The 24,546-nt window shown below is 53.2% G+C and overlaps 1 protein-coding gene across 8 annotated transcripts in view; it reads right to left on the reverse strand.

Annotated features, from left to right (window-relative positions):
* The window catches only part of LOC132523416 (regulator of G-protein signaling 3-like), a 162,185-nt gene that overhangs the window by 67,815 nt on the left and 69,824 nt on the right, over positions 1-24,546 (reverse strand). For 5 of the 8 annotated variants that reach the window (XM_060154545.1, XM_060154546.1, XM_060154547.1 and 2 more), the window contains 8 exons: positions 23,720-23,801; positions 22,856-22,961; positions 21,717-22,068; positions 20,812-20,851; positions 15,475-15,671; positions 12,808-12,891; positions 7,416-7,527; positions 1,227-1,270 (listed from right to left, as the gene is read on the reverse strand). In XM_060154545.1, the coding sequence (XP_060010528.1) occupies positions 1,227-1,270; positions 7,416-7,527; positions 12,808-12,891; positions 15,475-15,671; positions 20,812-20,851; positions 21,717-22,068; positions 22,856-22,961; positions 23,720-23,801 (1,017 nt within the window). Of the gene's footprint in view, positions 1-1,226; positions 1,271-7,415; positions 7,528-10,178; positions 10,291-12,807; positions 12,892-15,474; positions 15,672-20,811; positions 20,852-21,716; positions 22,069-22,754; positions 22,962-23,719; positions 23,802-24,546 lie in introns of those variants that run through there. The other 3 variants (XM_060154548.1, XM_060154549.1, XM_060154553.1) reach the window with 3 other exon arrangements.

The following is a 24,546-nucleotide window of genomic DNA, read 5'->3' on the forward strand; positions in this document are numbered from 1 at the left end:
ATGCCTTCTTGGACCTCGAGTGGCCATTCTAGGCTGCCAGGGTCCCCGGCTCAGCTCCGACAAGGTCCACTGTCCTTTGGATTCCCTGCTGTCCCCTGAAGCTAACTTCTCATCAACTGTCTTGTCCTCAGGGGTCTGTGTTCACCCAAGGGACTCACCTGAAGCCCTGCACCTCCTATCTTAGCCAGGAACTGAAGGAATGATTTTCCAATCACAACCAACATGCAAATTCCTTCCCAAAATGGTGTACTCCTCTTGGCCAGCCAGTGTAGACCAGGCCTCACCCATAACGTGTGGCCAGTGTAGATTCTCCCACAGAATAGGCAGTTTCCCAGCACTGTTACTGAGTAAGACAGACGAGCAGAAGCAGAGGGAAGGAATGGGTCTAATAAATCCCTGCCTGGAACTGGAAGCAGACTCATATGAGCAGAGGTACAAGGCTGGGATTAGAAAATTTGCTGAAAATTGAAAAAATGTGTATGGCTCAGTGGCTCTCAACTTTTTCATCACCAAGGCCCTCTTTGATTAAACCCCTGGTAATGATATTTTATCTCCCGAACCACGTCAAGCAATCAGCTGTGTGCCCCCATTTTGCTCAGCAAAGGCACACTGTCTAGCTGAGCTTCTCATCAGACTGAGGTAACCAGTCTTAAGGAATTAAGGAACATCAATCACACTGAGTGGGCGTCACTCCAGCCCAAAACACAGACGCTAGATGGTTTCTTTCACCTGTATTATCTGGCCCAGGTAAAGGTACAGTTACCTTCAGGCCTTTTGAAACATTGACAAGACCCTGCAGGAGGGGACATAGGTGGTACCTTCTAGAAAGAGAGGAGGAAAGAGGTGGGCACAAGAATCAGGGCACTCTATAGAGGAAGGACTACCAAGTGAATAGGGTGTTGCCTGGCTCTCAGGCCACACCCTCACTGTGACCCCCTGCAGGGGCTGGAGACCAGGAAGTCCTAAGCAGGAGACCACAGTGTCCTTCTGTCCCCTCTAAGCGCCTTCATGTCCACTGCTCTTCTACACAGAGGTAAGAGACACAGGGGCAGGGGTTGCTGTTCCCATTCCACAGAGCAGGACACTGCCACTCTGGACCTGCCCGGAACCCCTGCAGGAGTTGGTGTGGAGGCAGCATCAGAACCTGCACTAGAACCCGGCCCAACATCTTCCTTCAAGCACCAGGACACAGATCTCTCTCTTCAGATTCAGGGGGAAGGACTCACCTCTGCTAGATACAGCACACAGAATTTCAGGTCTTCTGAAGAACCTTTGAGGGAACAAAAAGTAAGACTTGCTTTAGAACTGGTTACAGAGTCTCAACTGTTTGCTTAAGCACAGCCAGCTGTCTCACCCAGAGGGCTGTGTGTGGTACTTCCTGTAAAAAGAAGAAGAAAGGGGCAGGGAAATCTCTGGAGGAAAGCCCACTTAATATCTAATTAGGTTGAGATATAGATGTTAAGGCCTTTGCCTGCAGGTCAGCCTGACCCAAGGAATACTGAGCTCTCACCCTATGAGAGGTAGCCAGGAGCACCCTCTGGGCATCAAGCAGTGGGGTACAGGGAGCTGTCATCCATCCCAGGAGGCCTCTTCCTTTCCATGTCCCCTGTAATGAGGGACATGGAGGCAGCACACACTTGGGTTTTCTTTTAAACACTCCAACTGCCTTTGCCATTTTGAAATTCAACAAAAAGCCACCCAGGAATGCATGGGCTATGCAGGGGGATCCCCAGTCACGGGCTGGGTGGAGCCCAGAGATGGCTTCCCAGCCCAGGCCCAACCCCTCAGTGTGTTTTCCTAGAGCCTTCTCACCCCTGGTCTAGAATCCCAAACTCAAACACTCACCAAACCCTCTCCACCTGGGAGGCAGCTGGGAGGGCCTGTTGGCCACTCCCCGCTCCTCCAGCAGAGAAGCTGAGGCGGGATACCTACCCTAAGGCGGAAGATGATTTGGTCAGCCTGCTGCAGAAACACAAGAGCCAAGAGATGACCCACAGCTGTCAGGGAAGGCTTCCTGACAAAAGGGGGACTCTTCTGAGCTTGAACTCAAGGTGGGAAGAGACGGCACTCTGGGAGGTGGGAACAGCACGGGCAAAGGCATGGAGATGCAGAAGCACAAATTGTGCTCAAGGGATGGCGACTGTGAGGTAGCCCCGCCTCCTCCTCCAGGTGGCCTTCCCCGACCGCTGCAGGCTGCTCCTCGGAACCTGGCAGCACTCCCCGTGGGCCACTCATCTGAGCACAGGCCAGGGCTGGTTAGGAACTTCCTGTATTTCAAGAATTCGACCTCACCAGGCAGGTCATCCTTTTTGAGGGAAGCAATCATACAGCACATATAACGGCAAACACTTAAACTGCCATAGGGGTTTAGAGTACCCAGTGCTGTGTGCCAACTACAGCGCCAAATGTTTCATGTGCATAAACTCGACACTCACAACAACCCCTATGAGGCAGGGGTTATTATCATCCATGATTCATGTGAGAAAACTGAGGCACAGGGGGTGAGTAACATGCCTCAGGTAGAAGGGGGAAGAACCCAGATTTACACCCGGGAAGCCTGGTCCCAGAGCTCACGCTCCGAACCACTACACACCTGCCTCTCAAATGCCCACCACGTAGGCCCTACCCAGGCACCTGTCCCCTCAAGGAAACAGGACTAGTGCTGGGCTCAACACAGAACCCTCAACATACACCTGAATCAAAGAAATTGTCAAAATGCGTTGCAAAGTAGAGGTGGCAAGGGAAAAACAGAGACGGTGGGTCAAGCCTATTCCTAAGAAAAGTAGTGAGTGAGGTCCTCACGTGGGTGGAGGGCAGGCCCCCTCGGAGCAAGCATATGGGCAGTTTCCTGGGCAAATCTATCCCTAAGGCCAGGGATGTCAGCCAGAGCTAGATGAAAATAGTTCATAAGTAAATGGGGGTTTGCTTTGGAATTAGAATAAATCCTTCTGCTTCTCCCCACCTAGAGATGGGCTGGGGGGCAGGGGGCAGCCCTGCCTAAGAAGTCCATCGTGTTTAAGAAACCTCTAATTTCAAAGCTTCTGCCAGTTCCTTGCATTGCTGAGGGTGGAGACAAGGGGAGGTGGCTTCTTTTGTTTAAGAAAACACACTGGGACGTTTCCTTGACTTTCCAGAAGCAGACTTTAGTGCCAAGGGAGAAACAAAAAGATCTGTGTAAGAAAATAACAGAATTTTGGGTTTTAGAAGCTGCCAGTGAGAGAAGAGGTTCTAGAAGGGAGTGGAAAGCCAGGTAGATGGGAGCCTCAGGGAGACAGGAGGCCAAGGTTGGGGGATGCAGCCTAGGACATATTCCCAGTGACGAGGGATCGCTGACGGATCGCCTTGAAACTTTTCTGTGCCGTGACACCCCACCATCGCACCCCTGCGTTACTGCACACCTTCACTGAAATCTGCTCCCCGTCATGGCCTTGTGCTGGCAGCACTATGGGAGAAGGACAGAATGGGGGCAGCGCTCAGCATGGCTCAGAGCCTCATAAATAAGGACAGCAAGGCTCAGGAGCCAAGGGTGCCTGTAAGGAGCTGCAGCTGCAGAAAAGGAGGCTGCAGCGTGGCTGACCCAGGAGAGAAACCTCAGCTCCGCCAGAAATCCTTCCAAAACACTGGACTGGGCTCTGGACTTTCCAGAGCGTGGAAACGGGGGCAGGTGTAAAGGAAAAGGGACAGTGAGGCAGCACACATTCGGGCTTTCCATCCAACACTCCAACCACTTTCACCATTTTGAAATTTAACAAGGAGCCACTTGGTTCCTGGGTGAACCCTCTTTCCCATCAAGGAATGTGGGCCATGGACCATGGGCTATGCAAGGGTGATCCCCAGTCATGGGCTGGGGGGAGCCCAGAGGTGGCTTCCCGGCCCAAGTCTGGCCCCTCTGCCATTTTCCCAGAGCCCTCTCAGGCCTGGTCTGAGATCCCCAAATCAACCAGTTACCAAGTCCTCCCTACCTGTGAGACAGGCCAGGAGGGCTGTTGTCCCCGTTTTCCAGATGCAGAAACTGAGGCCCAGGGAAGGAAAACAACTTGCAGAAGGCATGCAGTGGGCAAGTGACAGAGCTGAGACTTGAACCCAGGACTGCCTGCCTCCAAAGCCTGTGCTCTGACCACTATGTCACACTTCTGTCCCTCTCCCGGTTTACTCATCTGTCATTTCACCTGGCCATGCGCTCCGGAGGTGGGAATGTATGTGCATCTCTTCCTCTGCTCTCACCCTGGCAGCCAGCACTGAGGTGGGCTCTGAGGAGGTGCTCAGAATATGTCAACCAACTAAATTTAACTCCAAGTGTACCAGCAGCCTGGACCTAAGCAGCTGAGTTTCCAAGATGGGGCGCCTGGGCTCCTCAGGGTGGATGGTGAACCCAAGAATCAGCTGGACATCCTGAGATGTCCATCCTGAGAGACCACAGCAGGTCAGGAAGACACACTGTGGGTGGGATACTGGCCACCCGGGAGGCAGAAACACAAAGAACAGCAAAGCCAGTGGGCGGCAGAGGCAGGAAGAGACCACAATGGGCCCCGGCTGACCGGAGATGTCCCAGTTGTTAGCGCCAGCTCTCCGCCTGTTCCCATTACACTGCCATTCAGCCTTGCTGAAGCTCGGGGGAAGCTGGGCAGGAGGAGGGCGGGCAAGGTTTAAGTGGCCACCAGCCGGGAGCCCTGAGGGAGGAGTGCACCCCAGCCCCCAAGCTGAGGCCATGCTTCCCATCTCCCTTGGGTCCTACATTCATTCACCCAACAAACAGTCATTGGGCATCCACGATACTCTGTGCCCATGCCCAGTCCTGGGAGTAGGCTTGGCCAGCAGAGCCAAGCACGCATCAGGCATGTCACACAAGGGAGTCCTTGGTCCCTGGGTGGGGCAGATCCTCCTCGGCCAGGGAACTGCCCTCGCCAGCCCCAGCCTGCAGGAAAGGCTGGGTGCGCTCCTTGTTCACCATCTTCTCTGCCTCAAACTGAACTTTCCGCACATGTTGATTTGAAAGAGACAAGAAACCTTAGGAGTCATGAGCAATGTTAATCAGAGACCATCCTGCCAAGAGTAGCTCCAGCTGAGGCCCCAAATGCATCTCTTAAAAGCCTCGTTCAGGCCAGTGCTGCTGCAGCAAGTCTCTGGGGGTGCGGGGAGGCGGGCAGGAGTGCGGGCGCCAGGACTCAGGACACCGGGTCCTGTGGCTCCAACTCCGACAGCTGGAGAGGTGGCCACCGGACTTCTGCAAACCCTGGGACCCCCAAGGCTGCCTCAGGGAGCGGGGCAAGGGCTCCCCACAAGTGCCTGAAAAGACATCTAAGCATTGGAATGTGCACCTTGAGTGCTCAGTGTCTCTGAGCCATTGCCTTCGCTCCCAGCAGCTCCCTGGCTCCATGGAAAGCCACACTCGCTGTGTTTGCTGACTGACACTGCTGGAGAAAGGCAAGACAGTTCGCACCAGAACAACGGCCCGGCCAGCCAGGACAGGCGCGCGCGCGCACACACACACACACACCCCCTCACGTGCCAACCCAATAGGCTCCAAGGGCTGTGGTCATCTCTCCTGAGCAGTGCTGGTCTTGGCCACCCACAGTCTCCAGCCCCAGGAGGCCATGCCCGCACAGGCTGGCGCTCACATGCAACCTGGCACGCGGGCGGTTTCTCTGCCACGCCCCAAGGCCTCACGCCACCCACCCTGACCAGCCGCCACCCAGGGGAGGATGGTGCTTACCCTGCCTCTCACTTCAAGCCTTAGGTTGGGGCCTCCAGGAGGGGAAGCTCCAACCAATTCCCAGCGGGCTCCCCTCACCCGGGCTAGGGGTGGGGACCAGACAAATGAGCACTGTCCAGCTTCTCAGAGCAACCTCGGGGTCCATGTGGGCACGTCAGGTCTGGGAGGGAACACGCTGGACTGCCCAAGCCTGGCTTCACAGTCAGAAAAACCACAGCCCAGAAAAGGGAGAAAGGAGCAGCTGAAGCCATACCACACGTCAGCAGCAAAGCCGGCCCAGGGCCTCACGCCCCCAGCTACTGCCCTCGGCTCTTCCTCTGCCCTGTGGCTCCCAACCCGCACCCAACGCTCAGCCAGTTTGAAAGCCCTCTTCCCCCTCCCTCCTTTCAGCAGGAGGCTGAGCTGCCCAGGGTCCTGGGCTTGCAGGCCCCAGACTTGTGTGATGAGCCTGACTTGTGTGATGGTTATAATCAATCAGCCTGTATTACCAAGCACAGCCCCCCACCAGCACCCCTCAAATCTGACTGGGTCCTAGATAGTGGGAGCTGGGGGTGGGCAGGCGTGTGAGTGCATGTGTGTGCAGAGGGGTGGGAGGGACGGGAGAATGGTTGTGTAGGGGAAGCTGGGCGTGAGGGACAGAGAGAGGGGCAGGGCAGCAGGGAAGCCAAGGGCAGAGTCACTGTAGCTCTCACCCACCCCGCTCCCGCAGGTAATGGGGGGCTCCTTGGAATGCCAGGATCTCAGCTGAACTTGCTCAGAGGGCTGTTCCTCCCCATGACCTTGGTCAGGCCGAGCCCACCCTGTAGGAGAGGCTGGCCCCAAGCAAGGTGACTTGCTTTTTCCCCTCAGTGGCTGCAGTGGGCAGTAGGCAGGAGAAAGCCAGAGGCAGAGAAGGAGAAGTTGTAAGCGACTTCCTGTGGGGTTGCGAGAATGGAGGTTCTCACACGCCCTGGGTTTCTAAGGAGGACGAACAGCGGGGGCACCGAGCACGCAGGCCGGGTTTGCAAACAGGCAGGAAGTTTTCCTGGAGCAAAACCCGTCAAAACAGAATTCTTTCACTGGGTAATATTTTCCTCCCTGCCCCTGTCACCCATGCTCAAACAGGTCTGGTGTTGTTTTCATAATCTGGGAGAGGAAATTGAGCCCCTTTCAGCAGAGACCTCAGGCGCCAAACCAAACCACTCGACAGATACTCCCGCTGGTTTCCCATTCCCGAGTGGAGGGGAGGGCACCGTGGCAAGTGTGGGGTAGAGACTCGCTTCACCCTCCCACGTGCTCATGTCCCAGATGTGTTGCCTGGGCACACAGTGTGGGCCAGCCATTTTGCATAAACGACCTAATTTAATCTTCACAAAAACCTTCTGAGATACTATTGGTGTCCTCACTTACACATGAGGAAACAGGCTCAGAGAGGTTGAGGAACTTGCCTGAGGTCACACAGGTAGTGAGGGGCAGAGCCAAGATTTGAACACAGGTCTGTCTGAAGCCAGCGCTTTTCCCACTCCACTCCCAAGCCTCCCTGAAACCTCACTGCAGCAGAAGCCTCCCAGCAAAGCTCAGGGTGTACAGGGGCCTGCCAGCCTAGACTGGAACGCCAGTGTCTGAGAACCAGATCTAGGGGCACACATCCCATCCATGCTGCCCAGAGCAGGCCTCAGAGAGAGTGCAGAGGGAGTCCAGGGCATCGCGGGCGTGCACTCACCTTCCTGCAGCTTCACGCTCTGGAGGTAGAGGGGGTTCCTCAGGACGTTGCAGCGGCCTGGCTCATCCTCCTTGGTGAAGAGCAGCAGGTCAGAGTAGGCAAACAGCGTCACCTGCACAGGGAGAGAGCAAACAGAGCTCGCTGTTCTGCTGTCCCAGAGGCCAGAAGCCACAGCCTCCCCTGGGAGTCCAGGTAACGCGTCTCCATCATCTCGGGCATAACCAGGAGCAGATGCTCAGCATGGCCTAAGCCAAGGGCCGAGACCTGACCTGCAGTCAAGGCTACCCTTTTGCTACTCCTCACAGTAGGAAAAAATAACAGAACAAAAATCAGCCCTCATCCTCATTCTCCATGCCTCCTGACGGCCTCTGCCAGCCTCTCAACAGCCCGACACCCCACAGGCCCACCTCTCTGACCAAACGCCTCTGGAATCTCCAGCCCAGTGCCCTTGGCTTGGAGCCACCCTTGAGCTGCAGGACGTGCCACATTTGCTTGCATTCTCCTCTAAATGTCCGGCTGAAAGAGCACTGGGCTTGGAGTCAGAAGTCGAGGCACCTGTCCCACTAAGTAGCCATGAAAACTTGGTTAAGTCTGCTGAATCCCTTCTGCCTCAGTTTTTTTCATCTGTGCAAACAGGGGGGAACATCCCTGCCCAGCTCCCTACAGGCTTCTTTCACAAGGTCTGTGTAGACAGTGAATTTGAAGCATCATGCAATGTGAGTATCCTTACCAAATTCCTTGTAGATAATTTTAACTGCGTTCATGCACAGTCAGTTCAAGAAAAAGCCAGTTACTTATGCTCCAACACAGACATGCACAGAACTTTTATCTCTTTTATACACTAGCTGCTCCAAAAATAAAGGAGAAAGATATTTTTAGACATTATAGGTAAACCATCAGGCATGCTCAGCATATTTTTATGCTAAAAAAAAATCCACTTGATCCTCTAATGCCAGTAAAGATTACACTGGTCTTTGTTTTGCAAATCCTGCGGTGGCCTTTAGTCAAAAGCAATAAAAACCCTATTTCAGATTCTCCGAAGAAAACAAAATATTATTAATTTTGTGGAATTCCCTTTGAGGTGTCAAAATCTGACATTTCATCTCATCTGGGGTAAGAAGAGTCCGCTGGAAGGTTGGCATGCACTACGAAGGGCCACAGTGAGTGTGTGCTGGATTGTTGACGAAGTTTAAAAAGCCAACGTGTTGACATTTAGCTGTCAGACTGTTGAAGATGACCTAACAACTCCACCTCTATGACTCTAGCCTATAGAAATACTTACAAGGACATAGAAATATGAACATGTAGGGATGTTCTCAGCATTACAAAATTTTGTAATTTTAAAAAAGAACATAAACACCCATTAAGAGAGGATGGATAAACTAAATTATGCTACCTTCATGTGGGAGAATTTTATGCAACTATTGAAAGAAGAAAGTAGAGCCATGTGGGCAGAAATGGAAATCTGTCCATCATAAATCAAAATAGTGCAATGTCCACAAAATAGCTAGCGTATAATCCAACTTCGTAAAACCAAACTGTAAACCTGTCTGTATTTATACATTTTTTAACGTCTAAAATACTCATCACAGTCTTCACTGTGGGGAATGGGACTTGACTTTATACATTTCTGTTTAATTTGCATTAGTTTGCAATGAGAATCTGTTACTTTTATAATTTAAAAATACATAAATGTTTTTCAAAGGACTACGTGGCACACAGAGGTTTGAGGGAATCTGGGCCACAGAGACGATAGGGGGCATTCCTGAGCAGGAGGCATTCAGGGGCTCTGGCTTATCTAACGCGGACCAAACACAAGGGCTCCTGAACCCTGGGCTGGAAGGCATCCTGGCAGTGACTCTCTCCAAACCCCTTCCCGTCACAGCCCTGACCCAACATAGTCCACAGAAGCCTCCATTTACTAAGCACTTACTTTCTGCTCAGTGGATCCTCACTTGTAACTAACATCATTGCCCTCATGTATAGGTGAGGACCCTACAGCACCGAGAGGTTAAGTGACCTGTCCAAGGCTACACAGCCAGAGACCATTGCCCAGGTCTGGATGACCGCAAAGCTCTCACAATATGGTGAGGTAGCAATGTGCCTACAGTTGTCCTGTCCCTGAATGTGAAAGAATCCAAGCAGGGACCAAAAAAGAGGAACAAAGGAGACAGAAACATGAAGTTAAGGGAAGGGAAGAAAATGATCTCAGAGTTCAGAAGGAGTTTAGGGGTTGGTTGTCTGAGGAGAAGACTTCAACATCCAGTGAGTGGAAAGGAGAAAGCTCTACACTAGGCAAGCACAAGACAAACCCTCAGGGTCCCCTGACCCACTCAGTGGAAACCAGGAAGTGGTCTCTGGACCCACAGGGAAGCTGGCAGGGGAAGGGTCAGAGGAGATAGTCTGTCAGGAGCCTAAAAATTCAAAAAACAACGCAGGCCCAGAGAGGGCTGGATGGATGGCAAGTGGAGAAGAGGTACCAGCAAGGTGAGAAAAGACCCAGGTCGCTGCTCTGGCCCAGATTCCCAGAGCTGAGAATGTGGTCTAGACAGGAAGTGATTAAGGCCTGAACGAAGAATTTCCCCAAAAGCCGGGTCAGGGAAAGGACAGAGCTGCTGCACAGCGGGAGACAGAGCAGAGAGGCGAGGGTGCCAGGGGAGGGCAGGTGGCCCCTCCCGTCTCACCAGCGCCCTGCAGGCCTTGCTCCCCGCAGAGCCACAGCAGCCTGCAGTGCAGTGACGCCCATCTCCACAGCCCAGTTACCTTCTGCTTCCCACAGCAGGCCCTGGGGGCCACCAGCTGTCTTCCCCACACTTGTTCCAAGGACACATCTGTTTCCCAAAGGCTCAAGAGTCGAGGAATCGCTTGGTTAGGAAATCCTTGAGACTTGAAGCACCACTAATCCCACGTGGTCCTAACCAAGCTTCCTCGGAGGAATCTTGCCTGAGGGCAGGGTTTGCAGCAAAGGCCTTGGTGCCCGAGCAAACGGTAAACTTAATGAGTCAGTGTGTAAAGTGAGGGCGTGCCTGTCTTGTGCCCCATAGGACTCCTGGAACCTCCAGCACAGGGCCTGGCTCCATCGTAGATGCTCAGTAACCATTCTTTGAATGTAGAAATGAGTCTGTACCAAAACGCTGATTTGATCTCAGAGCACGTTAATCAAGTTGGTGACTTCCGGGAGGGCGTGTGATGAGGGCAGTTCACGGTGTGGGATTGGATCAGCTCACGGAGCATGCCCAGAGAAGAGAAGGGACACCAAGCCAAGGGGGAACATTCCATGAACAAAGATTTCTGTCGAGCAACTTTCTACAATTTAGGGCTCTCTGGTAATAGAACCACTGCTGGGAGGGCTCCCTCAGCAGACTCAAGAAGAGGCTGGATGGAGAACAATCAGCTGGAAAGTTACAGGGAAGCAATTAGAATGGACGGCTCCTGAGGGCCCAGCCACGATGCGATTCTCTGAACTTCGCCAAACCCCTCTTGAATTGGTTTATATTTTTGGCCTGAATAACACGACAGGCTACTAACAGCCACATATTTGCTTCCTATCATATTTCAAGAAAAAGAAATGTATTATTTTTCCTTGTGTTCAAATCATTTCTTTCAACCGTCAAAAGGGGTCTCTTAGTTCTAGGGCTCCAAAGGCCCACTAGGCAAAGAGCTTTGGGACAGATTTTAACTATCATCAGGCCCTGGCTTCAGCTTATGTTTGTTAGTTTGTTTTTAAACAAACACACCAGAGCCAGCATGGGATCCTGGAAAGAACTGCTGAGCCAGAGAGATCCCAAGTGCTAATCATGGCTCCATCTCTTAGGAGTCTTGAGACCCTCAGGTCCTAGTAAATCTCACTCGAGCCTCAGTTTCCTCATCTACTGAGTAGGGGCAAACGTGCCTCTCCTCGGGAAGCTGTGAGAGTTAACTGGGATCAAGAATGGAAAACTTGCACAGTGAGGATAAATAAGAAGTGCTCAAGGTTTGCAGGTTTAATGGTGAGTGAGTAGGGGAAGAAAAGAGCACCTTGAGACGTATGAATGTACTCCACAGTGGCTGCCATTCCTAACCGCCTCCTTCTGAGTCTTGTGGGTTTATAGCCACACACCTCAGTTTCTGACCTTTGGCTACCTGACTGAGCTCCACCACACACTTATTCACCAAGCATAGCTCCAAAGGACTTCTCGTTCCTAAAACCCAAATCCCCCGCAACAGATGAAGTTTTACTCCCACAGAGGCAATTCAGAAGTTATGCCAAGGTTCTTAAGAAAGTTCCCGAAGAGGAGGTCCAGAAATGTGGTAAGCAACGCCAGTGTGGTAGAAATAATCCTGCAGTCTCCCCAGGGAGCGCCCCTGAAAGACAACGCTCATTTGGAAAATATGAGTTCTGGTCTGCTTGTTTCACAAACAAAACAAAAGCAGCCTGCTTTAGTCACGACTACACAAAATGTCCCGGAATGCTGAGGCTGAAAGGGCCCTTAGAGATCAGCTGACCTCAGACCCTGCCCTTGCTGCCTCAAACACACACACCCCCCACTGTTCCGATGGGAAGACTGAGGAAGAAGGAAGAAGTTGTAAGTGAACCAGCCGCGGAGCAAGAGCTGGCTACATGCCTTCTGCCTCCAAGTTTCCTGATCTTTCCACCACCCCAAGCTGTCACTCAACCCAGCCAAGCCACACTGCCAGCTCTGAATCAGGGCCTGATTGGAGGCAAGCCCCCTACCCTCTCCTCAAGGCTCCCAGGTAGCCCAGTCAGACCCCAGAGCTCCAACTTCTGTTCCCAAGTAGATTTAAACTCATGAGACTGAGCCGGAACCTGGCCAGCTCTGGGGATGGTGTGGGCGAGTGAAATCCCCCCAGTTAGAGATAAGCCGGGGCCAGCTCCCAGGAAAAGCAGCATGACCTACACACCCAGGTCTCTGTTGGCAGAGCTAGAGCCCAAAGGGAGATCACAGACTTATCCCTCAGAAGAAGATTTTGGATTTGGGTTAATATACACCCAAAAACCCAGGTAACGGGTGCTCTTCTAAAATTCTCTTTGGCTAACAGCTTTATCTTCTCACCCACAAAGTCATTCATCACAGCTGGGGTGAAATGCCATCTCTCCTGCTCCTTAGAGGAAGATGGGAGAAACAGTGGAACGTCATTAGGTGTTGGGAAAGCTCTGTAACCATCAAAGATGCACTCTATCGCTTTGAGAGGTGGCAAGTTCCCTATCACTGGGAATATACCAACAAAAGCTGGGTAGCCATTTGGTAAAGAGGGCATGGAGGCCTTTTCCGGTCTTTTCTACCCCAATTGTACAATTCTGAGACCATCAGGAAGAGAGGAAAGTTAGGGGCCTGGAGGATGGCCGATAAAGCCCACCAGAAACCCCACCCAGGAAATGTGAGTGTCTTACCTCGGCAGCCTTGTTTCTCCCCTCATACAGCAGCAGCTCCTCCGACAACAGGAGGGTCCGGGCAGGGTTACAGAGATCTAAAGGCTGAAAATAAAGAGGACAGTTCAAAGAAGCCTGGTGGCAATGGGGGGGAGAGGGAGGGGGAGGGGAGGGGGAGGGGAAGGGAGGGGAGGAGAGGTGAAGGGAAGGGGAGGGGAGGGAAGGGGAGGGGAGGGAGGGGAGGGGGAGGGGGAGGGAAGGGATTGGAGGGGGAGGGGAGGGAGGGGAGGGGAAGGGGAGGGGGAGGCAGCCTGCCAAAGCCAGCCACAGAAGACTGAAGACCGCTAGCCCTGCCCCAACACCCCAAGAGCCCACACACCCCCTCATACACAGACAGAAACAGAAAGACAGAGACGCTCATCCTGGGCGGAACTGCTGCTGCTACCTTCCCCACCCGCCCTCACACACCAGCTGCAAGAAGTCCAACCACATGGTCGGCCTTTGCCATCCTCCCCGCCCCCGACCCTACCACCCGAGCCCGCCCCAGCTCCCCCACTGCACCGAGCTCCTGGGCGCTCCCGGCTCCCACATTCCCCCATCTGTCCTGTTCATGCTGTCAGGCCCAGGCTCTCAGGACGCCTCTGGCAGTATCCTGAGAGCCTCATGCCAGATTTGGTCACCTGAGTCCCTTCAAGGCCAGGCCAGTCCCTGCTCTACATTCATAACACACTTGAGTTAACTGAGTCCTTCTCAGCTGTCAGTTCCCAGGGACCAAGTCAGCCAAACCTCTCACCCCTCCACATGACCCTGCCCCATACCCACGGTGGAGCCCTGCCCCCGCACAGCCTGAAGAAACCTCCCTCAGCCCTGGACTACCCAGCAGGGCTTATCCTTGTGAGTGCACATTTATAACATGGCTTCTGGGCACCTGACACCAAGCAAGGTGCTGGAAGAAAGATAACGAAACAAAGGTCAACCACTCACAACCACCAAGATGGATCTTACAAGTAACGTGAGGCAAAAGAAGCAAGGCCCAAAGAAGATATGAGATATGGTTTCATTAAGCAATATTCAAAAAGAAGTCATTTAGGAAAGCACATATAGGTGGTAAAGCTAAAGAAAAGCTAGGAAATGATTATCATAAACTCATGCTAGTGGGTATGTCTCGGGGGGAGGGGGCATCGTAATCAGGAAGAGAGATACACAGCCTCTGGAGTGGTGGCAATGGTCTAGTCCTTTCTCTTAGTCGATATCCGCTTTATAATTACCCGTTAAACTCTGCATTTAAGTGTTATGCCATTTTTGGTTTATATATTTTACAACTCAAAAGTTTTTTATAACTTTTAAAAACTAATTTTTAATTTTTTTTGTAAAAATTTAAAAATAAAAAATAAGTTCCGTGGATTCCAAGACCTTTGTGGTTACATCCCGAGAAAGAGAAGAGACCAAGAGAAAGGCAAAGGGCAGACCCTGCCCACAGAGTTGTCTGGGGAGAGGCGCATCACCTGCCAGAGTTGCGTTGTGAGCGTCCTATAAACGTATGAGTTCTAAGATCCACTGGCCAGTGACAGGCCTGGAATGGGTCGCCAGGGAGACCAGAGAAGGCAGGCATGGTCAGAAATGAAGCTCTTGGGGCCATGTCCCCTCTAGGTTGCTGATGAGAGGATAAACTAAGAGTGTCTCTGGAAAGCAATTTGTCAAAATACGCATCAAGAGCCTTTAAGATGTTTATGACCCATAGCCCAGTCATTTTGCTTCTTGGAATCTCCCCCAAGGAAAATAATCCGAGAGGCAATTCACGCATGAGGATCTTCATCACAGAGTTATTTACAACAGCAAAAGAGTAGACATAACACAAGTGTCTGAACAGAATAGAGAACTGCTTAAATAAATATGGTACATCCACATAGTAGTGTCCAATCGCTACAAGACACAGTCTCAAAGAGTATTTAATGATGTAGGAAATGTTCATGCTGCAATTCTTGTTTAAAAAAGGCAACAGGATATAAAATGTACAATAAGATCTGTCTGGGTTTTTTTTAAAATATGTATATGCACAGGAAAGATATCTAAATGCTCACATTGGTTATATCTGGGTGATAGAATAAATAAAGGTTTGGAAATGGGGAGGAAGAGAAGGAAAAAGAGAGAAAAGCAGGGGAAGGGAGATCTAAATAATCTCAGGCCACCAGCTAGTACTGGCCAGACATGTTTGCTAAGATGTCTGATGGCCAGACAAGATGCCAGACCTCGAGGCTCTCTCCCTTGGTCATCTCCAAACAACAAAGCACTGGAGGAGCCAGGAAGCAGAACCCTCAGCACACAGGCCCTGTGACAATACAACCAGCAGCTGTAGCATGTCTGCAATGGCCCCAGAGAAAGGGGAGGGGAGGGGTAGGGGGAAGGGGAGGGGAGTGGGAGGGGAGGGGGAGGGAAGGGGAGGGGGAGGGGGGAGGGGGGACCCGCTTGTCGCCGAGCTTCCCTGCCCCCACTCTCCTGTTCCTCCTCCTGGAAACCTCTGCTCCCTCAGTATAACCCCCAGAATCCTGAGCCCCTAAAGCTATTTGTCTTTCCCAAAAGGGGGTCCTCAGACCTGGAACGAGGTACCATCTCTGAGTCCTGGGGTGAAGGACCCTATTCTTTCTCACCTCCTCCAGAGGGAGCCCTTGGGGTCGGTCATCAGCTCACCTGAACAAAGATGGGGAACACCAGGACCTTGGGGGCCAGGGTGACGTAGGTGCCATAGCTTGAGTGTGGGGCATGCGGCCTCATGACCGGGCAATTCTGGTAGTTCCCATGGCCCTTCATGGTCTGCACCGTCTTCATCAGCCGACACTTCTTCCCCAGGCCCGTGTAAGACTTCCCTTTGCTGGGACTCCCTGATTCTGTGGAACAGAGATGGGGGACCGTGAGGCATTTCTACGCCCCCTGCAGAGGCAGGCCTCTGCAGAAACAGGGAACATGGTCTCAGTCCATTAACAGCCATTAACAACAGCGGCTACCATGCGCCGGGCCCTGAGCAAGGTGCTGAGAGGACAGGGAGGCCTCAGAAGGAATCTCCTCACACTCTGTGAGAGATACTACCGTGTAAACCCAAAACTCCAGGGCAAGGACAGGTTCAGGTCACCAGGACCTGAACCAGACCTATCGGTTTGGCCTCGTACATTTAAAAATCAGAAAATCTCTCAGATTCGAAAAATCAGAAGATCTGACCTCACCGGGCCCACAGTCCCACGTCAAACAAGCAATCAGATGGAGCGTCCTGGGTGGCAGAGCACGTGTGGTCCCCCTTGTTCCCATCCCCACTGCTCCCTGCGCACACCCAACACTGCTGGCCCGTTTCATTGCCTCCCAGGTCCCTTGAACACAGGGACTGGAGGTCATGTCTCTGCAGTGACAGCAGAGACAGTGGGCTTTCTCAGGATGTATGGGTGTCTGCCTTCTACTAGCCAAGGGAGCTGGAGCGGCCTGGCTCACTGAGTCAGTCCGGAATAGGGAGTGGCACCTGCCACTCCAGTTCCCGGGGAAGAGCACCCGTTCTGAGCCAGAGGGCTGCACCCAAATCCCACTCCTCTGCTCCCCAGCTTGGTGACCACCAGAAACTCACTTCGCCCCTCAGAGTCTTGGTTTCCTCACTGCAATTATAGTACCAAGCTCATGGGGTTGCTGTGAGGATTAAATGAGACACTCCAAGTAAAGCCCCTAGAATAATGCCTGGGACCTGGTAAGTGCGCGGTAAAAGTGAGCTGCTAACTTATTGTGGTTTTGTTGTTGTGATTTCTCCACTTGGGAAAGCGAGTTAATCAGATACTCCAGGGACTCTGGGAATCCTAGGCTTCATCGCAGCCAGGAGGTATTCCCCGGCTTGGCTATCAACTCACAAATTATTCTCATCAGAAAAGGGGGAGAGAGAGAGAGAGAAGAGAGAGAGAGAGAGAGAGAGAGAGAGAGAGAATGAATCACCCCCAGGAAAGAGAGCAGAGAGCTGCAGGGAGTCCCTCTATAAGGTGCCACAGCAGGACACACACCCTCATACTGAACAAGGGGTGGCATACAGATCTTTATCATGTCTCATCCAATGGGCAGAAGAGCAAAACACAGAGTAGCTAAAAAGTCAGGAATTCTTGGACACAAGCAGGTAGGAGATAAACTCCAGGGCATTCAGACTCTGCACACACCTGGGCCCCCTCCGAGGGTCCCTGCTGTCAGGTGGGCAACTGATCAGCCCTCCCTGACCTGAATGTGCAGTCCACGGGGGCCCAGGTCTCCTTCCGCCACCCCCAGTCCTGGCAGCCTGGGGGTGAACAGGTGGCCTGACCCCAACTACATCTCGGGGAAGCTCCCCACCAACGCGTGGTCCACAGCCTCAGGGGAAAAACTCAGCTCGGAAGGTTTCACACTTTCCTCCTCTACCCACCCCATGCCCCTTCTCACCGAGCAGGGTAAGAAAAACAAGTCAACCCACACACACAAGTGACCACTGATCACAGCAGTATCCTGGGGCAGCACTCGAACCATAATAACCTAAACCACTTCCTGCTTCTTCAGGGAGTCACTTAGAGAAGAGTAAAAAGAGTGTGCACCCAGGACAGGGGCGGGGGGCAGATGCATGGAAGTACCTACCCAGCTCCTCGTCTGCTCTGGCCCCGGACGTCCGCCCCAGAGGGCTCTGTGCTGCCAGGCACTGGCCCCTTTGCTGAAAGAACCCATCCTGGCTCTCAAGCTCTGCACTGGATTTGAGTTGGACAAGACACCTGAACTTGAGCACTGGCCTCCTCAGAGACTGGCTGTGTAATAACCCTGACCAGGTTCCTTCCCCCTCGGAGCCAGAGTTTTCTCCACTGCAAAGCAGAGATAATACAGACTGCTGCCTTGCCTGCCCCAGGGCAGGTGAGGGCGCACACGAGAGACCCGATGGGAAAGGGTTTGGTGAATGGTACCAGGGTGTGAGGGCACGAGGATTATAAACCCAAGCCAACAGATAATCCACCCGTCAGGGCTGGCATTAGGACAGGGCTGCTGCGCCACAAGCTTTACCATGAACGGGGATCAAAGGGTCAGTCTGGAACTAGACAGTCTAATTTAACACAACCGAGCCTAGACCAGAGAAGGCAAAACCACACAGGACTGACAAGCAAGGCAAAGTAGACCAAACTTAACAAAGGGGGCTGTTTGCTAATGCCCAAATCTGGGCTTTTGCCCGCCCCCAGTCTGACCTTTAAAGGAATCCACTTCTTCCCTGCCCTAGCCCAGCTGCATAGGGCTGTCACAGAATCTTTGCCTTGGGCCTAGAGAGTCATGAATAAGCCACTTGACATACACCTTTGCCTTCAGGTGGGAAGCAGCCCCATTTTATAGACAAGGCAACTGAGGCCTGGAGTGACTGAGGGACTTGCCCAAGGTCATCTGGCCAGTAACTGGTACAAAGCGGAATCAACCCAACCTATGTGGCATGCCCTCGTGCCCCATCTCCACATACCCTGGATAGTGTGTAGCAAGTGGGCTTGATTTTCCAAAACTGATTTTTTGAAGTATTTTTTTTAAAAAACAGTCCAAGTTATAACCCAGCTACTGAGCTCTGTGAAGGCAAACTCCTTAACTTCCCACCTGCTACCGCTTACACCCTCTGGTCTAAACCCCCATATCACCCCTTAAACACCTGCTTCACTGACCGAACAGTAATTACTCGGCTTTGCTCCGGCTTCCGAGGTGAGCCTTGGCAGCCATCCGTCCCCCGGCCGTGGCGAATCTGAGGCTGGGCTGCTTTCACAGGGCAAGGGACAATGCCAAGGGCACCCGCAGCCCTGGAGAACACGCCGATGACAGGCGGGCAGGCACCACAAGCCCCAGAAGGGCACCAGACCCCATTCTATTCAGGTTGGCTCAACCCACCCACCCTCCTGCAAGGAGGCTGAGCAGCCCAGCCAGAGGAGGAGACAGAAGTCGTCACCCTGACGACAGCTTTAGCCTCTGGAGAACCCTGAGTGCGTTTAAGGGAAGATCCGTACCCTGAATTCCACCCCTTCCTCTGAACCCACGGACCAGGAGCTAGGAATATTTGATCCCTGGTAAAGAGCAAAGATGTCCTTGGATACCAAAATAATTATCATCGTGAAGAATAAATGAAGTCAGGGCTTCTCTGGTGGCGTAGTGGTTAGGAATCCACCTGCCAGTGCAGGGGACACGGGTTCGTGCCCCGGTCCGGGAAGATCCCACATGCCGCGGAGCGGCTGGGCCCGTGAGCCATGGCCGCTGAGCCTGCGCGTCCGGAGCCGGTGCTCCGCAACGGGAGAGGCCACATCAGTGAGAGGCCCGTGTACCGCAATGAAGAGTGGCCCCTGCTCGCCGCAACTGGAGAAAGCCCTCACAAAGAAACGAAGACCCAACACAGCCAAAAATAAATATAAAATAAATAAATAAATTTTAAAAAAAGAATGAATGAAGTCAGGTCAAGTTCTTAATATAATGCATTCAAAAGTTACCACTGTTATTAACAGCAGCATCATTTCCTCGCTTGTCCCTCTCCCACAGCCTGCGTGACTCTGCCCTTCTTGGTTTACTAAGTACTGTATTCTCAGAGGGGAACCAAAATGTGGACACGAGTTGGGAGGACACCAAGAGGCATCTCTCGGCCGAGAAGGAACCACACCAGCCTGCCTCAACCCACACATCTCTCCAGCTCCCTTCTCCCATGAGCAGTCTGCAAACCTTGGAGGCAACCAGAGTCACTCCCCCTCAGTCAGTCACTCCAGTAAAATTCTGTTGAGTACCTGCTGTCTGTCAGACCCTGGGAGCAGCATCAGACACACGGAGGTGAGCAGGCCTACGCCCTGCCCTTAATGGGGTCACCATTTAGCAGTGACATCTCCACTCTAACTTGATGCGGCAACTAAAAGCTTTTTTAAAACTCAGTGTTGAATCACCGTCAGACTTTTCTCCGGAAGGAACACAGATTCATTTCCAACAGACCAAGCCCTAACACCCAAACGCCCCAGCCTGGAGAGAATAAAGATGGCTTCCATCTGCAACTCCGAGCCTGATGGGAGCCCTTTTCCCTCCAAAGGGCACCTGCTCTAAGCAAGCGTCGTCTTCATGCCACCGACAGAGGGGGACGGCAAGGAAGCAAGTCTGCAAGTGGTTGGGAAAAGGCTATTCACAAAGAAGGAGGTCAAAGAAGGAAGGGCTCAAGCATATCCAAGGTCAGCACCATGGACCACCAGGCAAGGTTGGTCTCAACCTTCCAGATACCACCTGGACTCCAGCCAGCTAGACTCAGGCCAGCGCAGAGAGGGCCTAAAGGAATGCCCAGCCAACTCCAGCAGCAACACTGATACCTCAGGTTTCCTGGGAGAAGGAACTGGTTTTGAGCCCAGCTTCTCTCCCTGGCCCTTAAAAAATAAGGTCAGGATTTGAAGGACAAAGGAGAAAAATCCCTTCAAACAGCAGAGCCATCTGTGCACTTCAAAGACAGCTAACTTCTGTGTAACATCACTCAGCAAATAGGCTGCCACTCAAAACCATTATCTCCTTCAATCCTCCCAACACCCTCTGAAGTGGGAATTATCAGCCCCGTTTTATAGATAAAGAAACTGAGGCTCAGTGAGGGGACATGAGTTGCTCAAACTCATACAACTCCAATTTGGAACCTCCCAGCTCCAAGTTCCGTGCCTCCCTCCCGAGCTGGCCTGACCACAGTGCCTACAGCACCTTACATATATTGGTTGCTCAGTAACGTTGGTTGAATCTCAGCTGAATGCCTGAGTCCTGAACACCATCTGTTAGCCTGCTCTGGGAAGATGCCCTCTCTTCCTCCTCAGTTCAGGGTCCAAGGAAGAAAGACACTGGTTCAGTGAGGAAGAAAAAGGTCCCAAGAGGAGACAGACTCTGTGTCAAAATGGGGGGGGGGGGATCTTGACTCTGTTGGAAAGGTCTCCCAACTCAGAGGAGGAGGTGGGGCCCAGCCTCGCAGCTAACCTCGCCATCTCTCCGGGGCTCAGAGGGCACAGCAGCAGAGGAGAGACTCACCTTCGGGGATGGCATCCTCCTGGTACACAGGCCGCAGCAGCTGCAAGGGAAAGACAGAGAACTACCTCAGCCCCAGGAACGGGGCAGACCACCAGGCAGGCTGTTCAGCCCTGGCCTGGGGATAGGAGGGGAGCACCTCAGGGCACGAGGGCAAAACAGCAGTCCCACTAACGAGCTGAGAGGGGGGCCTGGAGGGATCACAGAATCTAGAATCCTCTAGAATGTTCGAGTTGAACGAGGCTTTAGCTGTCATCAAGTCTAACCCCTTGAAGTGTGTTCTGTGAAACACTGGCACTTGGGACGCTAACAACTCCGCCACAAAGGGTGCACCGTCAGGGGAGTTTGAGAAATGCTCGGTTAAACAAGGGTAAACCACCTTCTTCACTGCAGATGCCCTCAGAGCCTCAAATAGGCTAATATGCATTGGGAATCTCCCAGAAGAGGAAGAGAGTATAAGGTATTTCTCAAACTCATTTGACATCAAGAAACTTTCTTCCCAGAGTATCTCCTGGGACCGATATTTTGGGGCACACACGCTGACATTCCATTACTCCATCTTACAGCTCCTATGACGGGCTTGCTGCCTACCACGCAGCCCATTCCACTGAGGATAAGTGCAGACTGGCAGAAAGCTCTTCCTTCTTTTGAGGTGAAATCTTCTACCGTGTGACCTCCCATGGTCCTGGATCTGTGCCCTGAGGCCACAAAGACCCACCTGCTGTCTCTGCCAGGGACAGCCCTATAGGACAGCCCTATAGAGGCTGGAGCTAACACATAGTCCACTTCCCTGCTCCCCACTCCAAGCCCCTGGCAGGCTCCTCACAACACAATTTTGAGTCTTCGCATCTTCCTGGCCTCACTCAGGGACCCATGCCCTTCACCTTCCCTGAACCAGCTGTCCATACCTGGCTCCCAGGGTTCAGCGGGGCCAGGATGATGTAGTTGGGGTCGGCGGGGGCAGTGGCACGGGACAGTGCAGGCAGGGTGTGCTGGCCCCCGCGCTTGGTCACCTCAGTGTAGCGCTCCCAGCCACCGAGCAGCAGCCCATCCGAGCTGTCACACACCAGGTGACAGCTGTGGCGCTGCTCTGGCCGTGCCTGGGCCCCGTGGGTGCAGTTCTTCTCCCGCTTGTTGGGGGGCGACTGGAGGTCATGGGTCGACTTGCAGGACGCCCGCCGCAGGACCCCGCCATCTGGCCCCGGCTTGACCTGGGGGACCATACGCCACACAAGCAGGATGATCTCGCTGGGGCAGCTCCTGGAAGTTGGAGGAGGCGGGGAGTCACAAAGGGAAGTTGAGTCTGGGGGAGACCAAAGTCAGCCATGGTAGGGGCCTGTGGGGCAGAGAGGAAGAGAGGGGAAGAGGGCAGGGGAGCCCCAGTGCCAGAGCAGGAAGGGATGGAGAGGCCATCCATCTAAAGCAGAGACAGCAAAGGGGTCCCTTAGGTCGCCTCTAGTTGACTGGCAGAGGCTGGGAAGGACACTGAGGCCAAGGCCAAGCAAACAAGAAAGAAGACCAAACTCAACTAGCGACGTGCCTCCTGGACACAAAGTGTTATCAAGGAGGAGCAGGCAAGCCACGGCCTGTGTACAACCCCTCATCCGGTCATTCCAGAAGCAAACCTAAAATGGGCCACGAGGGCTTTAACCCAGAGGGTCGAAATTTAGGAGACCCCAAAATTTAAAGAATAACTGTTTAATTGTGCAATTGAAAATGTTCGCAACATCTACGCATCCTTAGGAAACCAAGGGCTTAGCTCTGAGGTAGCAGAACTAATGAGCTAAAGTAGAGAGCGACCCCCTGGAGCTGCACCACGAACCACAGGGTCTGTTTGAGAGCTTCTTCCCCGCTGTCTGCTCTGGGATCCAAAATTGCTCAGAACCTGAACCTTCCAATTTCAGGCCAAGAAACTGATTCCCCAAGGAGCAAAGTGAATTGCTCACGGCTGGGAAGGAGGGACGGGCGAGGCGTGTGCGCAGGTCTGGGGAGGGGAGGGGAGGTGCGCCCCAGCCCGAGACCCTGGGCTGCCCGCCGCCCCTGTCACCGGATCTCGTGAGCCAGCTCCACGCATTTCCAGTGCTCCACGGGCCTCTCGTTCAGCTGCAGCACCGTGTCCAGCTGCTGCAGCCCCGCCCGCTCTGCCGGGCCCCCTGCAGGGACAAAGAAGAGCCACTCAAGGGCTCCTGAAGCCCACAACCCCCTCAAAAGCCCCGGGGTGCTTTGCGTCCAGTGACCTTGGACAAGGACCGCTCCCCTCTGTTTCTTCACCTGTCAATGAGGGGCCAACCTCGGGGGCTCTCGGGGACCTTGAAGGGAGGCTCCCCTTTGCCCTCACTTCCTCCCTGCCCGCATACCCAGTACTGGCTGACCTCCCTCCGCTGTCCACCTCCCCGCCAGGCCCCCCTCCCTGCCCAGGGCCTCCCACCCCTTGAGAACCCTTCCTTGCTGCCAGGCTCACAGGCAATGGGGGCACCCAGATCACCATGTCCCAGCTTCTCCACTTTGGATGCTCACTCTGTGACTAGAAGTCTTTTCTTTGTGAAAAATAGGGAGGGAATGACTATTTTTAAGTGCTAATCAGGCTGGAATAGGATAAAATACTGCTTCCAAATCGAGTTCATAAATGACTCTCATTTTCCCATGCAGCCATTACTGAAAATATAGGTTTAGTTCCTGTTTGAAATGATTGGGAAACAAAATATAAAAATCTATTTTCATTTTGATTAAAAACAAAAAAAAAGAGTAGGTGTATTTTCATAGACCTCACTTTCATCTGTGGTCATTTAAAAATATTATTCTTCTCGTTTTGAAAAACCAGGACACTTTGCCCCAGTTTAGGGCTCCCCTTTCAGTTCCAACATCTTGTTTGCAAAGCCTCGGGCTGGCATCACCCGAGACACTCACTCACCGGAATCCACGGCCTGGACTCGGACCGGAGAGTCGCAGCAGATGGTGAAGCCGAAGCCGTCCTTCCCCCTCGGAATGGTAATCTAGGACACAGCCCTGCCCAGTTACTCCCAGAAGCCATGAGGCTGCTGCCTCTGCTCCAAGGTCATGAAGAACACAGTCCCCACCCCAGAGCCACCTTCCTCTCCAAGGTTGCTGGAGCCAAGAAGGAGGCTGGCCGGCCCCTCGCTGTCCCTATCTTGGCCCAGGCATCTTGAGCACTGGGTTGTGGGCCAAGCAGGAAGGCTGGGAGCTCAGGAGGTAAGCCAGGCCCATGTGGAAGGGCCCAGACCGAGCCTTGGAAGGCTGAATCTCGCCTTCCTCAGCCCTGGCAGACATGTGGCCTAGCCCTTTACCCAAGGGCCCACTGCACTGCACGTCTCCACCTCACCTGTGACCCACTGCCTGCTCGGTCCCTTCCTCCTTTCCCCAGGGGTTCATGGAGCGTCGGCCCAAGGCTGGCCCCATGCTGAGGGCCCAGAGACAAAGCCAGCCTGTTGGCTGCCCTCCCAGAGCACAGGGGAGGGAAGACAGGGATGCACACACTCACCACCTCAGGCCAAGGGGCAGGGGACACGTGCTAGGCGTCTCAGGGCCGTCCACTGCCAGGGCCTCAAGGTATCAGTGAGGGCTCCCGGGTGAGGGGGCAAGTGAGGGCACAGAGAGGCTTCCTGGCTGAACCTGAACTAGCCAATGACCTCACTGTGCCTGCTGCAGCCTGTGTGCGTGGCAGGTGCACAACCCCTACTTTCAGAAGTCCCCTGAAAGGGCCCTGCCACCTGGATGCTC

This window comes from Lagenorhynchus albirostris, chromosome 7, assembly GCF_949774975.1.
Source record: "Lagenorhynchus albirostris chromosome 7, mLagAlb1.1, whole genome shotgun sequence".
Taxonomy (NCBI): domain Eukaryota; kingdom Metazoa; phylum Chordata; class Mammalia; order Artiodactyla; family Delphinidae; genus Lagenorhynchus; species Lagenorhynchus albirostris.